Here is a 26,244-nt window from a genome sequence, read left to right as displayed (position 1 = left end):
TGGCTGGGAGGTTCCTTTCATCAAGTAGTATTTGTACATGAAGTTAGACATTCAAATTATTTTAGGAACCCAATTAAAACTTAAAAAATATGTTTAAGGTTGGGAAATTTCCATTGCAAATGACCCTTGATGTTAAAAATTTTCAAAATTGCAATTACAAACATAGCAAAACATGGTATAAAATTTAACTTATATCTGTTGACTTACTTTGGAATGGGATTTCACATGTATTCCAGCTTTCATGTCATAATTTTCTGAGCTTATGTAAAATACATTTTTTCTAAGATTTTAACCAAAATGTTATGGAAATGTCAAATTTTTTATCAGAAATCAAAAGGTTTAAGCCTTGAAACATTATTTTACTGGAATTTGAGTTGCTTTTATGCATGATTACAGTAAACAGAAACATATTTAAGTGGTTTGAAATTTTGACCCTAAAAAATCAAAAGTTACACCCTTTACTGTGAAAATGACCATATATGTATGACAGTGAGTTGAATTCACGCTTGTGGTATGATGCCGCTCAAATCGCTCCAATGTCACATAATAAACTTAAAAATAAAATGCTATGGGAGACTAAATATCCATTGTTTAACTGTAAGAATGAATGGATACACCTGTGATCTCTTGATTCTTTACTTTGCTCAGCTATAATTGGCAACAGAAATGACACATACCGCTGTGTATTGAAATAGAATGGCGTGCATGGAACGCTAGGTGCACAATGCATGACTAGCATGTGCTTATGTGAATTTATGTGAGCATGATTGGAATTTATTGATACGCACAATAACAAAAAAAAATAATAATAATTTTCTCCAATTATAAGCCATACAAAGTATAGCTATGCATTTGCAATTATCATTTAATACATACATGTATAAAACAACAACATTTACATACAATTTCCATCACAAGTTTTGCAATCTATCCCTTTTACTTCGCCATAATTTAAGCAGTTATATTATATGTATTTTTTTCAACAATGTAGCATCACACAATGGCTCACCATGTGTGTCAAATCCAGCTGTACAAATGTTTATACCATAAAACACAAGATACAACAATATATTTGTGTATATTTACAGATGACAAAATGTCCTTTTCATTAACATGTATGTGAGCAAACAAGCTTTTAAAACATTTACTAAAATACAAAGGAATATAACATCCTATTTAATAAGAAGAAAGAGCTTCATTTAAATGATTGTCTTGGTCATCAGTAGCAGATGAACCAACTCTCACATAAATGTCTGGCAGGTCAGCGATCCTTGTTTTAAAATTGAATAAGATGTATAGCTCCTTTTCATCAATGGTATTCAAGTTGCAATAAAATATAAAACAAAAACTTGCACCATTACAGAAGTTACAAACCTTTGTAATTTTATAATAGGATACAAACATACAAGAATTTAAACAACATAATTCTTAGTGCTTTTATTATAATTTGAACACCCCACCCAAATCTACGGTAATCAAATGTTTATGCCTTAAAATTGCTATTGAAAGTGAAAATGACCTGAGGTCATCAACTGCAAATCCTGCATATACTTGTAACATTTTCGCTGTGTAACAATGGTCATAACATTGGTACCATGGTATAGGCCTAAATTAAAGCATTATGTTTAATCGTTACTTTTAAACCACTAGGTTCTCTTTAAAATTAACATTTTAAATTTACAATTTTTTTAAACTTAAATATATTATACAATAACCCAAATTTGCACGCTGAGTATAAATAATAATAGTTGTTTTATGCTTTCATTTCTCACTGGTTAAACTTCACTTTTAGTTTATATGATCTCCATTTAACTGAAATCGCGTTCAGATAGAACGACAGGCGCTATCAAGGTCCAGATGTAGATAATGAAGCATACCCAGGAGGATGCAATCTTGACCCACATAGCCCCGCTGCTGGCTGTCAGACTCTCAGATAATGACTGGGCTGGCCTGCAATGTTATGAATGAAGGAAAAAATATGCAATTTAACAGAATGCACACAGAGCAGATAATATTCTGAAAAAATTCTTAGTTGACAGTAACATGGAAGATAGAATACAAAGAATGTTCATAGGAAACATGCAATGGAGGACTGCATAAATTTTCAGTGAATCTTTTGCAAGATTCTCAAAGGCATTTGGCATTAATTTGACACAAATACACATCATGTCTATCACTTAAAGCCATTTGAACCACAGCAACACTATATTTCTTGTATTTCTACTTTTAGCATAATTGTTATGGAGTACTAAAATACCATGTGGAAGACTAATCTTGAAGTGATTTAATTAAAGTAAAATTTAAGTTTTTATTACAAACTCAGGGATCTCCTATCCGGTCGAGTGATGGCTGACACGTCTCGTGCATGTGTATCATTAAATCAGTGATGTATAAACTGTGTATAGAGATATTCATCTTTTAGTTATACATCTGATTTATAAGTCCCAGCTGCGTGAAGCTACGCTCAATAACGATTGGTGAGCTAATACACGCATAGACAATAATTATAGGCTCTGGAATGAAATAGCAATTTTCTTTCATTCGTTTGGCTCGGTATTAAAAGGGGACAATGTGATCAGTGAAAACTAACATTATGTGGAAAACAAATAAGAATCTATCTATTATTTATGTAAATCGCACATTTATTGCCTTTAAGGCTAAAGAAAATTGAATGAGTTTTCAGTAACATGTTTTTTACGGAATGATGAGGAGGCGACTCTTTCATTATTTCTTTGCACAGTCATACATATCGGGCTTATTAATGTTATTTAAAGATATGTCTAACGAAGTAAAAGCAAATAACTTACTTGAACCAATTAGTAAGTGTCATCATGACATAGAGTGATGCCAGTGCCAACATGAGATGGAAGAATGAGTAGCTGTAGGCTACAGTATCTTTCTCATTGTCATACACCTGTTGTCCTGCTTTCTCTACATCACCATCAGGACCACTGTCACCTGACCCAGCAGCTATTGGAATCAATCAACAACAACACAACAATATTATTCATTCAATTCAATTAGACACAACTGTTTATTTGAAAATGTGACCAACTGACCATGCTTCCAAGATATCATAAAAGTAAGAAAATAAATTGAACAAATTGGACATGCTGCATATCATTAATTACTCCTTTATTTGGACCAAGCCGGGAATGAAACAGAAGTCACTTCCGGTTTTTAAGTTAGAGCCAAAACTAGGTCTTTATAAATAGGTAGGCCTATCCTACATGTATGACCATAACATACAATATTTCAACATAGAGCCAATAATGACTTGATTTGCACCCAATGGCCTTCAGGGCATATCATACCAGGCAATACTAGGAGTGTACAGTTGCTTTTTGTGACGTAACTTCTGTTACTTATCAGAAAAGCGATTGTTGATATCTGATTAAGAAGTCATAGCATGCCTGAGCGTCAAGTTGCAAGCAGTTGATTTAAAGACAACTTTGTCACTACGTCACTAGCCATGAGTGGACGCTGGTAGCGATTGTGAACACGCTACCAATGTTTATTTATACTAGCGATTTTAAATTAATACTGCTACTGCTATTATGATATGCCCTTCAGATAAGGATGCAAAACCAAAGATTCTTGGCTGTATACTGACATCAATTTTGGATACACTTTCTTTCAAACATGGCTGAGTGTATACAACTATAGTCTGCACAAAAAGAAACTGAGCTATTATAAATACGCCTATAGCTTCAGATCAAATAATTGTTTCAACAATATTTCTACATAGAAAGAAGGATGATTTATTTACGCGCATTTTGATACCCCATTTGTCAAATGTCGTTCAGTATTAACAACACAGTAGTGCTTTTAAAGAAAAATACCCGAATTTAAAAGTTGCAGTTTACAGCGACCAATGGTTATTACGCAATCATTATGGCACGTACACAATGTAAAACCCTCCATTTATCTTCGCGCTGACTTCAAATCAATACAAGTAGCTGCAACTTTTAAATTCGGTTATTTTTTCGTTAAAACGCTGCTGTGTTGTTAATATTGAACAAAATTGGACAAATGGGGTATCAAAATGCGCGTAAATAAATCATCCTTCTTTCTATGTAGAAATAATGTGGAAACAATTATTAGATCTGAAGCTATAGGCGCATTTATAACAGCTGAGTTTCTTTTTGTGCAGATTTTATAATAAGACACAAATAAATAGACTTGTGAAATACTTACATGATCCATCCAAAAGTACTTTCTGTAAACAAAATAAAAATACAAATATATATTAATAATATTTATTCATGTAAGAAAAGCACTTGAAATACACTTTATATATGTATTGGATCCTTGGCAGTGATGCCAATTGAATCCTTAAGTTTGTTTTGGTTATAATTGGTGAAAATTATTTGTGTTTGTTACAAGTGCAAATAAAGTCCCAAACTTACTCTCGCGCAAATTCACGCAAGTGTGTGCCAGTCACACATTACGCAATGCCCAACTAGCGTTAAGTGCAGTGCTCAACTGCGTGCAAGGCATTCTATATTAATAGAAAATGTTACAGGAGTCTCTTTTTTTTCACCAATTACAAGCCAAACAAACTATAAATTGGTTTAGTACTGAGATTAATACACAGATTTTGGGTTTCTCTGCCGAAAGTCAAATTGTGCCAAAAATTCTTTCCCAAAATGTAATAGGCCTATTTAATAACAATGATTGCAGTTTGGGCGTTAATCCATATCCTTTGTATTGTAGGAAGGGATTTTAACACAAATTGACTCCAGATAGAAACATGTCATGATGATTAGCTTGAGTACAAAACACTTTGTGTGTGTAGCTCAGAATGTGAAGAGACTCAACATCTGGTAGGCTAATTTTGTTGCAATCATGGATATTCAACAACATCTTCAACTTGCAGGGTTTGTACATTGTATCAGGACATTAACACTTTAACTGCAAAACAAACTGTAAATTGCATTGGTTGAGTATTGGTTAAAAAATACACTCTTTTAAAAACTGATCATGAACATTTAATTGTGTCACTTGTAATTAATTCTGGCAAATATGCAAGTTGTCTATCCAAAGATTTTGTACAACAATGTCAGTTCACATTACAAGTCAAGTGTATGTCAGATTTGAATGAAAAATAAAGTAATGTAAACAATCAAGTGTTTATGGACACAGCAGTCAGCTAGCTTGCATTTAGATGATTTCAGTTAGTGTAGTCCTGAAAGAAGTCCATTTCATTCCTGGCAGTGTGGTTAACAGTAATTCAAGCATGTGCTGTGGCCAGTTATCTTGCACAAGTCACTGCCAGGATTATGTTTACTTCTCAAAGGACTTAATTAGTGTTATGCTTGGAAAAAAGTGTGGAACACATTTATCATGATCTAGTTTCATTCTTTAAATCCCATACTGTACCACAAAATGTATCATTCCCAACATTGTCTTCTTATAGATAACTCACATTGTGTCCCATGATGACCATGGTTCATTTGGCATCCTCAAAACAGTAACGTGCAGTCACTTTACACCGCATCGCATGCTGCAGATGCACCACCTTTGATCATGCGGACGCTTAAGTTTTAAGGAAGCCAAATGGACTATATGAAGACTACATGTACCTAGGCATGCTACATAAATCTGCATAATCTACAGTCTACAGAACATAAAGAGTTACAATAATAGGGAGCTGTTTGTTATCAATCACAGACTAGAAAAAGATTTGAGTTTTGCTATGAAATGACACTGAAATAATAGAGAAAATATCTACTATTTTCAATGGAGATGGACGAGATGAGCTATATTCTATGTGTATGTGTGATATAATTATTAGTAAGCCTGAATGCATGAAAAGCAATATATTGGCCTCTTACATGAAACCCACAATAGGTATTGACTGTACTTGGTTGACACCTTGTTCATCCTATAAACAAGGTATTGCCATTGGGGGCCGGGCTATATACAGGGAACAGCAGAATCACATAGTATGGAACAATGTGGTCCGCATCATGTGTCTACCCAGACATTCACTGGAACCTTGTCATTCATTTCAAATGCAACAAATTGTCATTTGCATTCTACTAATCTGGATTTGGATATTTGCCTTAATGCTGATCTGCAGGACATGGTTTTTAATCTTATTATGTGTTTAGTAATTGGAATAACCTTGTGGGAAAGCCTTTTTTTGTGTGTGAATGGTCAACATATTAGCTTATGGTTCCAGTTTTTTTCCCCAAAAACAAAAGAGAGAAGAAAACTAGCTAGTATTAGCCAGATTATCAATGATCAAAAAGAAGGTGAATGATATGCAACATGAATCTCACTCAGTGCAACTAGTTAATTGGTAGTCTCTAATAAATATGAACAAACAAGTTGGGGTTAATCATGCTTGCATCTTCAAATCAAATGCCTGTATCCTGTGGAATATGTCGTTTACAATTTATATGGCGCATGTGCACAAAACCAGGGTACACACATGCAGTACATTAGAATTAGAAGGGTCAAATTTATATAAAAGTCACCAAAAATTTTTATCAAAATGATTGTTACGAAACAACAAAATGTAAAGTATAAACCAATTTTATGATACAACCATCACCTATATTAATGTTTGCATCAATGCATTTTTTTTCAGCAATGCAGTTTGTAAATTAGTATCAAGTTAACACTTGACCCTTGAACTATGAACCCTTACCTCTTGAGACCCATAATTGAGTGCAGTGCCCTAAAGACAATAGATTGACATAAAGGAAATCAAGAATAGTATGCAAATATAATAGATGACATACAAATATTCAGTAGCATATATTAGGGACGTTTCTCTTTTTTTTTGCTGGATGGAAATTGGTCTGATGGATTAAAACTACATAAGTTCAGTTTCCTGGTGGATTTTTTAACCACTGCATTAGGGTTGTCCAGAAAATCATATTTGTTAGGAAACCTCGCCTAGTGAAGTTTTTCCCATTATACTATTCATATTAAGTCTATAAACACTTTTTACAAAATTTTTGCAAGTTATCCTGAAGTCCCTCAAAGCCCCTAAACATTTGAACCCAAGGTTGCCGAATTCGGCAGGCTTTACAATGTGTTAACACACAGGTCCAATTATGAAACTGACGTTATTACAGGTAAACTAAGTAGTATGCTCTCTAAATGTAAAAGAGTGAAAAACACACTGTCCAAAAGAGTGAGAAGAGTGAAAATCACTCCAAAAAGAGTGAAAATTACTCTAAAAAGAGTTAAAATCACTCTAAAAAGAGTGAAAATCACTCCAGAAAGAGTGAAAATCACTCCAAAAGAGTAAAAATTAGTCCAATTTCCATATTAGTTTATATGGCTCCTTGATAAAGTGGAAATTGGATTTTCACTCTTTTTGGAGTGATTTTTTACTCTTTTCACCCTTTTGGACTGCATTATTTAAAATTGCCACCACTATTTTGCACAGACCTATTGCACTAGCCAACCAATCGTGTAAAATTACGCTTGCATCACACAATGTTATGCAGATTGATCGGCGAATGAGGTGCTGATGTGATGATGACATGATTCAATTAGCCAATCAGTATCCAACTTCAAGTTTACGCCATCAACTGCACCAAATCGGGCAGTGCGAAAGTTCTTTGCAAAATGCTGCACATTTGCTCAATATTGGTAAAATATACATATCATGGAATTAAGTAATCATTATTAGGATTATTTGTTGTACACAATGCATACAACATATTTGACAACATTTGCCATATTTCAGTAATGGAGTGATTGATGTGCAAGGCCCCATTCTTTTATGTATTCAAATCTTAATTTATGATAATTATGGAAATATATTGGTCATACATGTGCTTAGTGATGAAAAGGAACGCAAGTGCAGAGTAAGCAAAATGCTTTAGTTGAATACATCAATTTGAGTGGGAAATAACATGATTATGTATGATATTCATATAGTACCTCATACTTGGACCAATGTTAAGACTTTCACTGAAATGTCTACAATGCATGTGAATCATATCAATGAAGCATTATAAAGATGCATTTGATGCTGAGATTCAATGAGCCAATGTCCAGATTCAATCAACGGATCAGTAATAGGCCATTACTTTAAGTGAGTGAATATGACAAAGCACATGAAAATACCCAAGGATCTTTTATTCAGAGATTTTGAGCATGGATAGTATGTCACTGTGACATTTTAACTCAAATAGCAAAATTGAAGAGCTGAAATGATGAAACTTATCTAAATTCTTGATACAGAACAATCCTTGATGGTACTCAATATGTTGACACAACAATTCAGAAATACTAGCTATAGGCCAACATCTACATTTTGGTTTGCAATCAATTATGTGAAGAGCAAGGCACAAAAAACGCATTATAAGGAACACTGTCTGCCCGCTATTTTCAAGGCAATACATTCCCTTTCTACACTAGGAATTTAAATTAAGTGTTCTGAAAAAAAGTTAATGTGCATCACTACCATTGAGAACAAACAGCTCCCTATCAAAAATAGAATATTAGTAGAATATCAATGACATGAACATACTTGAGACTAAATCTATTATTTTCAAGGAATAAGGACTGAGACTATTTAGAAGCATAGTACTCACATCATTTCCAGTTAGTTTGCTCACATTGTTGGTGCTGGCTGAACGAATGCTAGAAAATAAATAGAATAAAATATAAATTTTCATGCAAGATGGAAAAAAGTTAATTCATGGCTCCTTGTCAACTAGCCAATATCAAGATCAAAGGTTGACATTTCTTATTGTCACACAGATATCTGAAAGCAGAGTGACACTTGGAATCATGCCAAACATTACCTGACAGACATGGCCTTTATGTAGTAACAATGATGTCAAATCAGTGTTGCCAAGTCTACATTGCTAGAGATGTTTGGTATGACAACACAAATAATTGCTTTGTGGATGTCTGCATATGCAGGATGCTTAGCTGTGTAACAGGTATGCCACTCAGAAGCTATTCTTTACTCTGTATGATGCACCATTCTCAAAAGAATCAGAGGATGTCAGACAGGAATGACAAGTGCTCCACATGTTGATGATGAAATTGGATTCGGGGGGGGCAGAAATTTCCTTTGTTAATGGGCAAAGGAAAACTCAATTGCTGTGTTGGCAACGGTCTCTGTTTTCATGGGAAACTCATCCACATGATTTATATAGGGAGCAAGGTCCTCATTTCAGAACAAATAGCTCCATTAAGGAGTGACAGAACTTACCAAGCATAGATGATACAGACAATAAAGAGGATGAGAGTGACCCAATCCTCACCCTGTACACCAAGGACTACCTTGTCAGGGATAACAGAGTGATTTCCTGGATGTACAATGCCAGAAAGTCCAGGGTTGCAATCTGCAGAGAGAAAGAAGATGCAGGAATGAATTGGTGTTGCAACTTGTATCAGTCTACAATTATTTAAGTGGTTGCATACACACTAGATATGCAGTTATCATTTGTCATTGTCAACCATATTATTCAAAATTGTTACATTGTTACTGATTGATCACATTTTGAATGTAGTACTTTGCAGTCACTGGAAACAATCATTTTGAAGAATATCAGTACTATGTCAGGATAGAGTTAGCATTACAAACACCCTCTTCTTGTAGGTGTTGTGACTTTTACAAAGAGAGACTTACTTGTGTTTGGGTTGCTGCTGAGACCAGACCAGGTCAGATAGCAGGCATACACAGAAATGACGGATGATTGCAGCAGACCGGAACGAGGAAGGGCTGAAAATAAAATAAAAAAGGAAAAACACTAAGGTGATGAATATGAAAGATTTGGCAATGATGTCTATTGTCTAACACTTCTGTGAACATCGCCAACAAATTTCTTGTTCAAAACTGAACTTGTAATATTAGTAGTATGTCAATTGTTTGGTTATCTTCTGCAATCCCATGGCCTGTTTCCTGGCAAACTTATGTGCCTGTATGTTTAGTTTGTAGTATGCAGAAATGTCTTGTTGATGACATGTAATAGAGGCATATTGAAACCTTTGCAAAGCTTAGGCTTAAAGATGCTGAATATTGTATTTTGTGCCTTTGCCATACATTTCTTATCCCCATATATGGCAATCCAATATAGTGGATTTCCCATGGAATTACAATGGAATCTGAGCTCTCCCAATTTAACCTTGTTGCTGTACACACATGCCAGGTGCTACCTCCTGGCATTGTTACACTATGACCGACAATCTGACAAGCTAAAACTGTAAAAGATATACTACCTACCTTCCTGTACTTTTGGGAGGATGGCAACTACTGAGATGACAATACACAGGATCAAATTCATACTGATGAAAAACTTGTGAAGACCGCATGAATCACCCGTCTGAACAATTCAAAATGCAACAAAGTTAAAAGTACAAGCATATTTAAGTTACAAGTGTGGTCTAAGGTGTGCATAATAATCTCTGATCATGTGGGCATGCAATCAGGCAAAATGACTTGTTCGTTGTACACATCATTGTCATTCAGAATCTATCTTTTCCATTTAACAGGCTTACAAAAAGATGCGAAACCATTAAAACAGAACTTTGTGACGTATAAATATATAAATAGCAATGAAATATGAATGAAGTTTTAACAATTCTTCAGCTGTACCTCAAAATCAATTTTAGCAACAACCAACACAACATAATATTCATACACGGGGGAAGATGGCAATCAAGTTTTTTTTTTGAGTAGGTATGTGCCACACAGATTCTCAGAGGTAGGGCCTTGGAACAGGTTCTTTAACCCTAACCGCAAAAAAATGTACAAAATCTTACAAAGGAAAACCACTGCATATGCATGCATCCCACATGATGCCATCCCATTATAGGCCTATATTATAACCCTAACTTCCAAAAAAATCTTACAAATTTTACAAAATCAAGGAAAACAACTGTGCATGCATCCCACATGATGCCAAGAAGAATCACTAGCCGGGCCAGCAAAACCACTGTGGCTACCAGTGGGTGATCTTGTGCATGTGAGGGGTCTAAGGTTCAATTCCCATGGGTACCAAGTGACCTCTTTGTTCATCTTCTCCCCTTCTTTTTTTTTTTTTTTTTTTTTTTTTTCTTTTTTTTCACTTCCAATAGCAAAAAAACCATGGGCTGTGTTAGGTTTACAGTGCAAATAGAGCCTACTCAAGTCAAGCATAGTCTTGATCACCGCGTATGCATGAGATCAGCTACCAACTTCATTTGCATAAACAAGTGGCTTATCCCATAGTATAACTGTTGTCTAGAATTCTTCATTTGTCTTGCCAAGTCATATACCATATTGTTATAAGTTTGACAGACTGCAGACTCTGGATTTGTCTCTCTGTTAAACTCATGTTATGTATGAATTTACTTAAAGGCATATATTGGAATGTCATCTTTCCCTGGGTAAGATCTGACACCAGGCCAGCCCATGGCCAGAGGGTAACATGAGCAGGTTTGTTTCACCTTGAAGGCAAGGATAGTCTTGCTAATATGGTCTAACTTTCCCCTAGGCCATCCAATATGCCATGAATTAGTAGGACTACAACTGATCTATACTGGTCAGTTTATACTCCTATTTCCACATCTGTTAATTTTATATGTGCCTTTAAATTAGTGAATTGTCTTGAATTAGCGAACAGGTAATCAGTGCTCTAGTGCCAGAGTGCAGAATATCAATTATTTCATGGCAATCAGCGTGGATAGTAAAGGAAAGAGGGCGGCATACAGGGTTGGTTAACGGTACAGTGCCGCGGAGTCAATCTCCTGTTCGCTTATTAAAGAGAATTTGTGCTTAATATGAATTTAACAAAGAGACAAATCCAGATTTGGCAGCCTTTCAAACTTGTAACAATATATGTGCATTCACAATAATAATCTTAAAATATCAACTTACACCACCTCCAATGTAGAAAACATAGAAGAGTATGAATCCAGTGAGAGCTACAAGGTAGTTGAATACAGTGGATGTCAGGAGTGCTGTGGAAAGAATCAAAGAATGCACAGGTAATTACAGCAAACATTATACATCATCTAAAGATTCCCGCCATCTGATAGGTTAAAAGCGCAGGCATAGTTTTGACTATGCCTGCAAAAGTAACTATTCCCCCAGGCATAGTTCTGCGTGTGCTTTATTCACAGCGTAAATTGATATTACGCACGAGTTAATGTTTTCGCGCGCTATAATTACGTGGAATTATTGTAATAGATTGTAATATGTGCCGTTCGCATTGAAACAATTAATTTCTCTTCCTAAAATCGATGCTTTTAACTAAACAGATGACACAAATCTTAAGATTTGGTATATAAAACAAATATTGACTGCTTTTTATTCGGGGCATAGTTAAAATTATAAGCCCGTGGTGATCTCAAAACCATGAATAGTCATGGTTTTGAGATCACCGCGGGCCTCTATTCTGTATAATGTAATTATTACTTGACCTGATGTACAATGTAAATACTGTATTTAAGTAACTTTTGCTTCCATGCATTGCTTTTAATTGTTATCAACTTCTTTTATTATATTGTGTGCTGTAAATTGTCACTCAGGGCCCCCTTGGAGATCAGTACCAGTTACTGAAGGGGCTACCCTGGTTAAAGAAAGAATAAATAAATAAAAATAAATAATATAATTTTAACCATGCCCCTCATAGCAGTCAATATTTGTTTATTAATATTTGTCAATATTTCTCATCACCAAATTGTTAAATTAATGGTTCCCATTGTTTATTGACTTTAAGCGATAGCAGTTGTTTAGTTCGAAAAGTAAATCTTCAAATTTACTTGATCATAGATTCACTGCTTTTCCTTCAAAATTTATTATGAGTTCTTTTCACATTTGATTTTACACGCTACGTAAATCTTATGCATACTTTGTTGGAATATATAAGATCCCCAAGATAAAAAAAACAGCAGTAATTAATTAAATGATAGGATACCAGCATTGTATGACTTGGTTCCATCAAAAAGACACTGCACAAGTGCGCATGGTGACATTTTGGTTGTAACTTTTGGCCGAATAGCTAACTGATCAGGCAACAACTGCTCAACAAAAGACATCCATTTGACATATTGCACAATTTCAATTTAATGCAAAACCTTAACGCCACATTGCCAATACTAGTTAAATCACTTAACAATCAGCCATTTGCCCACTGCACAATTCTGCCAAATGCGATGAGAGCCTCAATCTGGCAGCATACATGATGGGAACTGAACCAGTCATTCAACATTGTGTAAAGTTACAAAATTCTTCCTAAGTTCATGTCTATTGCCAGTTTGAGGCTCTCCTTGCATATAGGGCGGAACAATGCAACGGGCGAATAGTACAATGATTTAGAGCTGATTGAAATTGTGTTGATTTTGCCTCTGAAATCTGCATTGAAAACTGCATTGTGTGAAATACCTACCACAATACCAGCCTTTGCCATCAGAGTCTTCCATCTTCTCTACCCAGCTCTCATTCCATGAATGAGCCAAGTCAACGATGAGGACCAGCTGAATAATGATGAAGATGAATGCGCCAATCATGCCAAAATACATCCATACTGCATGGAAGAAAGTAAAAGGATTATGAACAATAAGTTGGACAATGTTGCTTCATTTGTTGCAGAAATTGCAAGCACCATAGTTGAGTGTCCATCTATGTATATAGAAGGACATCTTCTCTTTTAAGAGAAGAGAAAATGTTTAAAAACATATAGATTGATCAGCTCGTAATATACAAGGTCTTATAACATCGTGGATTAATATCAATATATTTTATTTTGATAATTGTCTTGTGACATCTTGTCAGAAGTATCATAAATTATTAATTGAAGTCCCACAGTTTGTCTACTTTCTTTAACATGCCAAATATAGACCAGGCAGGTCAACTAAACTCAACCAATAAAGTATCAAAACGATTATAGATGGTCAGATATATCGGGAAATGAAATATATAGCAAAAACTTATTTAATGTATATAAAGCGCAGCTTTCTCCCGCGCATTTTGATACCTCTTTTGTTGCTCTACGATATCATTTGGTCGAGTTATGGGCGCTTGAGTGGCTTCAAGTCGGATTTTAAAAGTTGCACTTAGCTCCTATTCAAGCCAAATGCGTTTGTCATGTACACACACACACAAAATCAAGACAAAGATGTGCTCTGTTTACTTAACCATGAACTTTACTTTATTTTACTCCTTCGACTTCCAACTTCAATACTTGCTACCCTTTACCCCGGGGGGGGGGGGGTACTCAGTACAAATGACCATACGGGGACGTGCCGCAAACATGGGTAGCATTTTCGGCCTTCTGGTATATCAATGACCCCTTTTTCAAAGCCTATTTTGGTATATGAATGGGTCCTTTTTTCAAAATTTTCTCAATTTTTTCGAAAAACAGCCCATTTTTTCCTTAATCTAGCAAAAAATTTCAAAATTTTCCCAAAATTTTGGTAAAATTTGTCAAAACTAAGACAATTTTGGTGAAATTCGGCCGAAAATTTTGACTTTTGGTATATCAATGGGTCCAAATTTCTTGAAAAATTGGTATATTTATGGGTCCACTTCCAAAATCTCAGCGGCACGTCCCTACCAAAACCAAACTTGAGTACCCCCCCCCCGGGCCTTTACCCCGCCCTTTACTTATCTCTGACTTATCTCATGAACTCTTTCTGCTGACATCTCAATACTTGGTGTGCCCACCATCACACACACTCATTTGAATTTGGCGGACAAAAGCAATGGTCATTTATTGGTTACAGTACATGTGTCCCTTCACCCTTCCCGTTGAAAGACCGTAGAATAAGGACCACATTTCCCAGAAACATAATTTAGGTATCAAATGAAAGCTGAAGACCTATACTAAATGATGACATCAAAAACCCAATTTTCAAAATTAGAGACTTATGTATAGTTTTGTGGGAGCGGGTCACATATAGGCTACACTGGTTGGGATATTTTTGTTCCTAAAACACATTTTCATTCCAAAATCACCCAAAAATGGTGCATTTTCATAATACAACCTAATGGAAATTCTGGGTGCTTTTCCTGTCCCCATGAAGTTCAGTCCTCTCAACAATTAGGGCAGGTCAGGTTATGCCAATATCATTTTTTTCTTGTCCTAATTGTGCTGACTATATCCAATTAGGGCAATAGCTAACTAGTATTAATCATGCTATTTCCTCATGTGATCACTTTAAGTCACAGTATCACTTCCTGTCTGTGAGGCAAAACAAGTATATCACATCATACTGCAATAGTAGCCATATCATATGGCCATGAATATGCAAATTGTATAAAAGTTTCTTCCTTGTACCTGATGACTGAATAGGTAACAACCATTATGCTGGTACTTTGTTCTATCTATTACCTTGGCATTAAATTGTTTTGATTGTGATTGCTGCTTCATGCCATAATGGCTTATTTCCTTTTCATGTTTTGTTGTCCTATCCATAGAGGCCGTCAGCGTTTTAAAGTGTGACTCATGACAATAGTGTTTGTGTACATGATTTGTACCCATGAGCTCCTCATTCACTTGCTTGATAGGATTGACCTTTGACTGACTGCTAGTATTGCTCTATACCTAATTCACCTGTTGTTCATGCCCTGAAACTTTGAACAGTGTTTACTAGTACCCACAAGATGGTCACAGTGATGTCACACTGACGGCCACTATTGATTGTTTGCTATCTCTTTCTTCCATGTCCTCTTTCTAATCAGGTCTTCCAGGGAGACCAGTACATTTGTATTGATGGAATTTCCTTCATAAATAACGAATAAATAAATAAAAAAATAAAAACATGCTCACACTCAGGCTCATTGTTGAACTGCTATGGATATTTTCTTGCCTTGCAGGAAACACATCTTACCTCTTTCAAAGGTGCCAGCTTTAATGAAGAAAGCCCCCACAATGATTCCAATGATGGCCAATATCTTGAACAACCAAAACCTGTAGCATGACAAATGATAATAATAATGATAATATTAAATGAGAATTGGGTCAAAGACCCATTTCCTGAAAAAAGACTGCGGCAGCACCATAGTTATTCAGGGGTAGCGCTGGCAGGTTAAAACTAGGCCTGGGGTCACAGATGACCCCTTAACGCGGCTGTGTACTCTAGCCATTGTTTCTTTCTCAAAATTGAGTTTTTATGATATGTTTGTACCTTGTTATGTTTTTTATAAATACAAGGAATGAAAATCCAGATTTGTAAACTCCAAATTTCTGCAATATTTTAAGGATTTTATTTCACTATTCCACTCGTGTTTGAAATTGAAAAGGAAAGAAAATCTTTGTTGTACCAGCAAGGTACACGCGCGCTAGGGTGCATCTCTTGCCCCTCATGTTACCCAAATTTCTTGTCCCTAGTCTCAAAAGCGTTCCATTGGTCAAAATATTACTCCATACCAAATTTAAAATTATTCGAAGTCGTTTAGGGGGCCTCCGTGGCGTTGAAATTGTTGGTCAATTGCCATACCATATGCATAAGGCAGCTATTTTGTTTAGATGGTATAACATTAGAAATTACTGCTGCCTTATGTATTTTGTCCATGTAGTTAGGACTATTATGAATCAAGATGTAAAAAAGCCCATGTCCCAAAATTAAACATAAGGGAGCTATCTACAAGGACCAATTTTATGTAAACATAAATGGCTGCCCTTTGCTGTCTTTACTGTGTAATTGTGAAATTACTTAAATATTCATAACTTTCCTGTTTCCATGCCAACTTTGAACCGTTAGGCTGATAGTTACTACTACAGACTATAATGATCACACACTTGCATCTAGACCTTGCTGAATTTGATGAGACAACACACACAGGACTGAGGTTCTTCAAATCTTGATATTGGATATCTCCGACTGGTACTGGCATGATCATTTTACCTTATTCGGCTTTATACATTGTCTTTGTTGTTGCCGTTTAAGCCAGTGCTTCTCCTGTGTTGGTACTTTGTTAATTGTCACTGCAGAGTGCAAAATTCTGCAAAGTGTACCATTTTGTTTGGTTTTACATTGCAACTTTCTTTTATGTACGATGATTTAACTGGCATTGAAATTATATGATTCACATACTTTTAAAAGTAACCTTTGTAGGCCTATGAATATTTCCATGAGAGGTACATGTAGTTCTTCTTGGATTGGAACCTCAATTCAAGTAAGCAGATCTTTATGGGGAACAAAAGTTTTGCCATTCGTCTGGCCTAGCATCTACACTGCTCTGGAATCTTAAACTTAACTTCTGAGTTTGCTCACCACTACCTACAATAATGCAATTCACAACTTCGCGAAATCATCTCTGCTGAGAACTCTGATCTGAAGATTTGAAGAACCTCAGCCTTCCATTCTTTTTAACGTATAACATGATGCTGTCTCATCAAATTGAGCAAGGTCTATAAATGTGCAAGTGTGCGATCACCCTTCTGTAGTAGTATCAGCCTAACAGGTCAAAGTTAGCACGAAAACAGGAAAGATATGTATATCTAAGCAAATTCACAATTACACAGTAAAGACAGCAAAGGGCAGCCATTTATGTTTACATAAACTTGACCTCTGTAGATAGCTCCCTTATGTTTTATTTTTTTGAGTTAGACTATTTTAACATCTTGATTCATTAATAGTCCTAACTACATGAACAAAATACATAGGGCAGCAGTCATTTCTAATGTTAACCATGCAAAACAAAATAGCTGCCTTATGCATATGGTATGGCCATTGACCAACAATTTCAACGTCACGGAGGCCCCCCTAAACGACTTCGGAATAATTTAAAATTGGGTATGGGGTAATATTTTAACCAATGGCACATTTTGAGACTAGGGACAAGAAATTTGGGTAACATGAGGGGCAAGAGATGCACCCTAACGCGCGCAACAACTCATCTGCTTATCTGCATGCGAGGCGCATCTTATGGAAACACCACGGAAGCACTGATTTCACAAAAACCTAGTGGTCAAATGGCTCCGTTTTAGCTGATAAAAAAGGGGTTTTTCAAGTTCTTTCCCCCGATTTAAATGTCAAGTTATGAATGGATTTCGCTCAAACTTCTCACTTGGCTGTGGATTTACCCGATGTTCACGTAATATAAGTTACAAAACGAAAACTGTCGCATTCTCCTGTGATTCGACCTGAAAGTGCAAAATGTGACCACTTTAAACTTCAACGGCCATTATTTCAATGTTCATTTTCTCGGTAAAATGACGATTTAGGTACACGATAACTCAATAAATACAGCATCTATAGGTAAGCAAATATGATCATCGTAAAAAGCATGATCGACTCAAGAAACGGTTTTCTCATTTTTTTTATATTTTGGTCTATTTCCGATTTTGGGCATCATTTTGTGCAAATAGGCGTTTTTGAATTTTAAAAAGTTCATTTTGATGCCTTATATGGTCAATATCTCAAAAAATAAGGCCAATATCAAAAAAATAAAAAAAACGTTTTTGGAATGGAGCCTCAAGATTGAGCTAAAAACAAAATAAAATATTTTGGAAAGAGTGTTTTTTGTTATGATGTACCTAACAAATATTGCCAAAAACTCACTTTTTGTGATTTTCTTCAAAATTGTTGTTTTTACCCCAAATCTGTACTTATATTAAGATTTATTGATGTCTTGCCTTCATAAAAATGTATACTTTTATATGTTTTCTTGCGAATAATTACAAAGTTATTGCACTTTTACTACATGCATGTCTGAGAGTACACAGCCACCTTAACTGACTTAAAATAAAAAACTTAGGGGTCAAACGATTTTTTTTAAAGGGTCAAGTGAACAATTCTCATGACGTAACTATGCTTATGCTCCCCAACCTCTGGACCCCACAAGGTATTTATATTTGGATTTTTCATAATTTTTTTAATTGATTTTTGATTTTATCTATTTCATTTTAAAATTTCCTTTGTTTTACTATTATTTATATCAATTTTGCATTTTCTTATTTATTTTGGTTTTTTATTTTATCTAGTTCATTCAAATGTATTTCTTTTATTCTTTGTTTTACTCTTATTTAGTAATTTTGCATTTTCTTATTTTATTTTATTTGGAGTTTTCATAATTTCTTGTTTTATTTCAATTTTAATTTTATTAAGATTCATTTGCTTTATATTTTTTGTTTTATTTTAAGTTTGCATTTTCTTATTTAATTTATTAATTATTAGGTTTTATTTTCATTATTTATCTCTTTAAATAATATTGTTTATTTTATTTATTTACTAGTTTTCAGCACTTCTGATAGAATTATGAATATCCATTAGCTGTTAGCATGTAATGAACCAATCACTGCCCGTTATTGAGCAATGTAAGCATAATGGCAATAATGGCATACAGGCTTGATATAGCAAAGTCCAAAAATGGTCCAATTTTTTCTTTTTTTAGCAACCTATTTTGCTCAGATTTTGCCCTTTGGGGCAACAAAACAGTCTTATTTTAACAGTTTTATTTCAAATATACTCTATTCTGTGCTCTTATGAAACATGAAAAAGGTTTCTTTTGTTAAAGTTATGAAACTTGATCAATTCCCGGCGACCATTATTTTTTTGTGTGTGAAGATTGTCAGGCTTTCCGGTGACATTTTTGCTTTTTCGTCGTCGTAAATTGCTATGTAATTTCCATCAATTTACTTACGAAACTTGGTGATCTTTGCAAATTAAACCATAAAGTCATCATTGTTGATTCTTAATCTACTGTAAAATCAAGTGCGTTTGTCAATATTGATGAAAACCAAGCTAAGAATGATGATAGTTTCGACATGGTTTCATTGTTTACATGTTTTATTTGATGCAGTCGGCCCGGAAAGTCTGCGTCATTCTTTGACGCACAGGTTTTACTGAAACAAATTTCTGTGAGTCAGAAGCTCCAGAAGCGCGTCCATGACGCAATGACGCAGGTTAGCGCGACCCTTGTAGTTATTGATTCTTGGTAATTCAAGGAAGGCTATAATTATATCAAATTTAACTTTTTTTATTACAAAATATCATGAATTTGGTAATTTCTTATATCTTAAATTATTTCAATCATTACTTCGTTATAATTCTGTTCTGTGACCAAATTGAAACCTAGACACATCAAATCTATAAAAATTGGCAGACCTGTATGTTTAAATATTACTCTATAGTAGATGGAATTTAGCAATCATATTCCTCTCAAGTACAACACATCTTACCCATGTTAAATACAAATAACAAAGAGAAAAACTAAGTTCAAGACCTTCACAGTTAACAATTGTCCATGGATCATATTTACACAAAGAGAGACAAAATGTTTATCATGATAGCCTATATGAGATAAGTTTAGATTTGGTCATATAGGCCTGCCTACCCATTAGTGACTCGCAGTCCTTGACTCAACAAGGTGATAATTTATGACTAACGAGTGGGAAGTCAATGAAAAGCTAGTTTTATACCAAATTATTTCTTCTCATCTTCGGTCGATCCTTCATGTAATTATTTCGTGTAAACTAATCCTAACCCTAACCCTAATCCTAACCCTAACCCTAAGCCTAATCCTAATCATAACCCTAATCCTAACCCTAATCCTAACCCTAATCCTAACCCTAAACTAACCCTAACCTTAACCCTAACCCTAACCCTAATTTCGTGTAAAATTACATGAAGGAATAACCTCATCTTCTCTGACCACATGTACCTACAAATGTATTCTATTTCAACTGTCAATTGATCACCAAATCAACAATTGACAAGAACAAAGGAAGTGGCAAATTTAAGAAAAAGAATACACTGCCAGGTATCACAGGACTGTTACTAAAAAGCCATTTCCTTTATTGCTGTTAACAGGAATAATATTGTATGTGACATGGGCCGCTGCATGTGTTAATTACACTACAATTACACAATTTTAATTAAGTTTAAATTTGGAACTGTAATTAAACTCTCCATTTGGAAAAAAACCAAGAATCCTACTTACCCATTTTGAATTCCCCCTCTTGGATCTTTGCTGGACTTAACATTGATCATGATAAGAGCAAAGAGTGCAAAGAAACATGTGAGTCCAAAGCAGACACGATACACTGCCCCATAGCCGGCTAATATACTGCACTGATCGTGAATTAAAGCATCTACGTCTATACCTGGTATGTACTCTGGTATTACATCTTTACACAGGAATGGTATCTGTATGCAAGAAAACAATAATTACATCTTGACATTCAAAATTCACTGGAAATGTATTACTAAGGCTGTATGTACATGTTGATTTCCAATTAATGTGCTTAACGTTAAATACATAAAACAATCGCCCATTAATTAATCGCTACACAACATGGATGTGGACACAACCTTTCTTATTTTGTTTTTTTTGTAAAACAATCTATACCAATTCACTGATTCCGTTTAAAGATTAAAAAAACCAAAAAAAACATAAAAACAAAACAACACTGATGATCATTTTTGTGCCAAATAACAAAATATTGGCGTTCCAAAACAAGTCACCAATGATTGATAACAAAGGCTGGCCCTTTTAAAACAATTTATTTTATTACAGAAAAGTGGACACAAAATTTGAAAAGTGGACACTGTGTTTTTATCAAACTGCCAATATGTTAAGTGCTACACAAGCATGAAGATGCCAAATATCGTTCAGTATTAGATGTTTGCCAATAAAATCCGCAAGTACATTATTTTGATGATAACCTAGGCCTTCAGAAATTCAAGGCAAAGAACAAACACTTGTACACAAGGTTTTTCAAGATTGCATGGAACAATTAAACAGAACACGTTCAGTTCCCTGTATCAAAGAATATGCTGATGAGTTCTTACCTGTGCAAGTGTGTCTTGCACATCTGGAATTAACATAAAGCAGCACACAACAGTGCCAACCAGTAGAAGGAGACCATACACAATTCTGGTTGCTGTGGAATTCCTGCAATTTGGACAAGCCGCACAACAGCAGGAACATGCTGTTGAACCAACGCAGCAAGCAAGCTATAAAAAAAGTAGAGTTAATAATTATAATTGTATTTTGCAACAAATGATTCAAATGTTATTAAAAACTTATTATTTAACAAATACTGGCCAGTCATGTTTTTCAAGAAATTTGCCATCAGATCTTGAATAAACCATTAATGCCAAGTGTGCTTGAAAAATATGTAAGCGTAAATTACCGTAAATTTCACATATTTTCCATTATATCGTTTAACAGTACACCAAGTTCGAATTTCGCCAAAAGTCGCCATCTTTTCTAATATTACGGCGTTACGTGTTGGGAATATTTTCTTGTTATTTTGCGAAAGACCAAAAATGTGCCGAATAGTATTTGGATTGCAGTTTAGAAAGGGCTCTGGTACTGTGGTAGCAACGTTTAGACAGCATTTTTTGTGGGACATGAGAGCACATCAGAAATATCGAATTGCATTCTGAATACGAAGAATACATTCATCTACTCTAGGTTCCAGAGTAAAAAATAGGTACGGTACAGCTTGTCTATACGCAGTGCGATAATACTCATACATATATATGAGGGAGGCACAAGGAAGAAGAAGAATGTCCTTCAGATATCAAATGGATTTTTTTTTAATTTGCGATATATAATACACATTTTATGACAAATGATTAAAAATTGAAATTTTTGATATTTTTAAAAAGGAGGATTTTGTGATTCCCCAAATTTCAGTTGATTCCAATTTTGTGTTTGCTATGCATGATGTGTAGGCCTATTACACTGCTCCATGGGTCTCTGTTGTAATTTCGAAATTCAAATTTGATGACATTTTTGCTAAATGAATTAATCTGCAAGAAATTTTTGGTGTACATAAACATTACCGGTACATTTTGTATGTAGCCAGAGGTTTCCGGTGGTATCCCAACTTTTTTTTGAGAATAGTGGGGGGATGAGGCTGTGGATCACGACATGCCTTGAACTAAAGTAAACTCTAATTAGGGTGGCCACAATGCTAGCTATTGTGTGTACCCCTGCCTACATACACAAATGTATGGTGAAAATGTAACAGATTCTGCAGCAGTTGGAAAACTTTTGGGCATTTTGAATTCCATATAATGTGTCTCCTAGTAACTTCTGTGCAAACCCGACTACATTGTACCTAATTAGATAGAAAATATTCTGCTCGTAATGAAGCCTGAAGGTGAATATAGCATTTTTGTGCGGTCACGCATAAAAAAGTTACGCATAAAATAATTTTTTGTCATCAAATAAAACTATTTTCCCAAAGATGTACAATTATGCTATATTCAGTTTTACAATCTAGACCCTCAGAGCAAAATCCTGTGCAAAAATCAGACAATTTGGTTGTGTAGTTTAGGAAATTATACAGGCCTTTGAAGGTCAAAATTGGCACATAATAGCGCCCTCAACGGTGAAAATCACATATATTTACCTTAAAAGTCCTGGCAAAAGAGTTATTTTTGTGATTTCAGCCATTTTAAAAATGTTGTAAAGAAGCAAATATCAATTATGACCCTGGATTTTTAATATTTGCATAAATGAACATTAAATAAACAAAAACAATACATCTCGTGCCTTCTTTGGCTTTATTCCCACAATTATCGCTCCGTGAATATGCAAATTTATGACAAAATCAGGATTTTCCTAAAAATGGGTTAAAAATGGCAAATTTTGTGAATCTAAAAAAGGCTGTATCTTCGCAACGGATTGTCCGATTGAGTTGATTCAAAAGGTTTTTAAAATCATTTTGCAGCAGGAACAATCCTGACAGAAAAAGTAATTCCAGGGGTAGGTTTGAAATTTTCATGTGACCACCCTACTCTAATGATATACCTACTGGTACCGGTACGGTACTTAAAGTATGTAGCTGGGATGAAATTGAAAAGCCGTCCAATCAATTGAAAATTTGGACCTTTTGTATTGAGGATACCACTCAGTTGGAAAATTGCCGAAAAACGGCTTGTGCACACATGCTATGCAAAGTTTCATATCTTGAGCATGTGGGTCGATTCTATGCTCCGGTATGCTCGAGTTCATTCTCTGGCTGTTTCGGTTATTAACTTACACTCCTGGAATCAAGGCATCGATCTGCTGTGTCTAACAGTAACAAACAAGCCAGCATGCCTTCGCATTGGCGCATTATATGCGTCTGCGATAGAGCATTGTGTGTATTTGCGTTTACGGGAAGGCCTTTTAAAATAATTAATATGCGGTACTTGTACATCTAGTTTTGTCCGTCTCGTTTCATGGAACAATCGGCCCTAAATATCAGGTGAGTGACACTTTGACTATGTTTGGAGTTTGTCTGTATCTCTTATCCATGGGTAAAAACATGAACCATTCATTGCATTGATTGTGAACAGGAATATGGTCATGATGGTGATGGCTACCAGGGGTAAGCGCTAGGTTGCTTTTTGGGGTCCCGGACCCACCAAAATAGAGTTCGGACCCCCTGTTTTTAAATTTTCTGCAAGTTCAGGGGTCCCTGCAGACCCCCAGTTTTTCAATCTAGCGCTATTGCAGACATACTATTTGTGCTGCATTTGTGTAACTCGGACTCGCCAAACTCTACTCCGGACCCCCTCTAGCGCTACCCCTGATGGCTACATCATACCGTACATGAATAAAATTTGCCCGGAAAATTTGCAATGAAATAATATTGTATTGGTTGGCTTCTATGCTTCTATTAAGAATGAATCTTGCGACTATGGGATAGAAAAATTATTTAATTTGTGTACATCGTGGAATATACTCTTTGCGTGGCTGTGTGTAGTACTAGTAAGTAGGTATGCCAGGCAAACACATTTGCTAGTCAGCCAAATTCGCCGAAAATGTCAATTATGCATTTTTACATAGAAATTTAAAACACCTGGCCGAAGAAGGTAACCTACATAAATATGTTTTCTATACTTCACTTGACCCAAATATATGATTTTTTATGGTGATAAGACACTCGCTCATGGAATTTTAGAGGATTTTGATAGCAGTTCCATTAAAAAAACCTGCTATCATAATGAGACAAAAGATCTAGAAACACCCCCGAAATGCCGTTTTGGGGAATTTTGCTAGCTGAATCTTTTTTGACATTGTTTGATGAAAGTCAATCTTTGACAAGATGTAACTTTGCTACGGAAAGTGCTATAAAAAAAGGGTTTTCAGTTTTGGCTTTGTTTACTCTTGGGCTTTAATTTGATATATAAAATGATGCAGTTTGATGGCAAATTTGAATTCACCTAGCATACCTATTTTAATAGTAGGCCTATGCTGCTGTACGCAGATAACCTCACTAATATGGACGCGTAGAGAAGCGTTATATGCTCGTGTATTACCATGATTAGTCGCGGAGTAACAAGCGTAGTTGAATGTTCCACGATGTACACAAATTAAATAAATTTTCTATAGTTACTTAGTTAGTCTACTAGTTAGGATTCCAATTGAATGAACGTACGTAGCTTTCAAATTCAATAGCGTGACAATTTTTTGCGTACACTTTTCACTGCATGATATACGCCAGCGTGTGCGACTGTGCATGAGTAACGCGGAAGAGAATCCGCCATGCCAACGCACTTGTGATTGGTTAGCATTGTATCCAAGATTGTGCGTTCGCATTGTAGTATGAAGTACGATAGGCCTAGCCCTAGGCTACGACTACGATCGCGGTGACTTGGACTTAGTTTGCCTTAGCTTTGATTGAGTACAGCTGTTGAAAGCTGACGTTCATTGGATTCAGTAAGCCTAGGCCTATATCCATTGCCTCGTGGTAAAAAGCATAGATACATGTAGGCCTACATGGATATAATTATCAAATCAATCATTATGCATGATTATTAACATCATAACATGAAACAGCTTATTCATTGTATTTGCATTGTTATTTGTTGAAACATGAATCAAATCACAAAACTTACCCCTGCTATAGAGCAGATTCCGCACATGATGTCGTGTTTAAACCTTCAATCAGCACACAATACGAATCTTGAATATCTGGACGGTATCCTAAATGAATATTACAACAAAAGGGTCAATATTAGGGGTACAAAAATACTATTATTTGTGACTATCTTGTGACAACACAGTCACCGATGTCGCAGTTTTTGTGTTGATTTCTAAAAATAGCTACTAAAGAAATTACGTCATTCCCAGCATGCATCTCTACCGTACTACCAAAAGAGGTCGCTATGCCACAAAAATACTGAGGCAGGTGGTGGCGGATACAATATCGCCTGATTTTTGACGTTGCCATTGAATAAAGGGACTGATCGTTATTTACGGCAAGAAAATGGTCAACTTGAGTTGGGCTTGTCGTTTTATATGAAGTCAACCTAGACAATTACTGGGACTTAGCAAAGTTGTAATTTAAGACTAGTGGTAGGCCTATATATAGTCATATAAAAGTG

The 26,244-nt window shown here is 35.3% G+C and overlaps 1 protein-coding gene across 2 annotated transcripts; it reads right to left on the bottom strand.

Moving 5' to 3' along the window:
* Positions 1-639: 639 nt before the first annotated feature.
* LOC140158588 (serine incorporator 1-like) lies at positions 640-25,964 on the bottom strand. Of its 2 annotated transcripts, XM_072181734.1 has the most exons (14): positions 25,756-25,964; positions 21,706-21,870; positions 20,855-21,060; positions 15,799-15,878; positions 13,356-13,493; positions 11,843-11,925; positions 10,208-10,307; positions 9,614-9,706; positions 9,194-9,326; positions 8,565-8,613; positions 6,659-6,688; positions 4,198-4,219; positions 2,808-2,970; positions 640-1,950 (listed from the first exon to the last, which is right to left on the bottom strand). In XM_072181734.1, exons 1-14 carry the CDS (start codon positions 25,780-25,782, stop codon positions 1,809-1,811), a joined length of 1,431 nt encoding a protein of 476 aa, XP_072037835.1. In that variant the 5' UTR covers positions 25,783-25,964; the 3' UTR covers positions 640-1,808. The 2 variants fall into 2 exon arrangements, with proteins under 2 accessions (XP_072037835.1, XP_072037836.1); XM_072181735.1 differs by lacking the exon at positions 6,659-6,688.
* Positions 25,965-26,244: the final 280 nt, after the last annotated feature.

This window comes from Amphiura filiformis, chromosome 8, assembly GCF_039555335.1.
Source record: "Amphiura filiformis chromosome 8, Afil_fr2py, whole genome shotgun sequence".
In the NCBI taxonomy this organism is placed as follows: Eukaryota; Metazoa; Echinodermata; class Ophiuroidea; order Amphilepidida; family Amphiuridae; genus Amphiura; species Amphiura filiformis.
The sequence above is the reverse complement of the archived record's forward strand: the minus strand, read 5'-3'. Positions and strand labels throughout refer to the sequence as shown.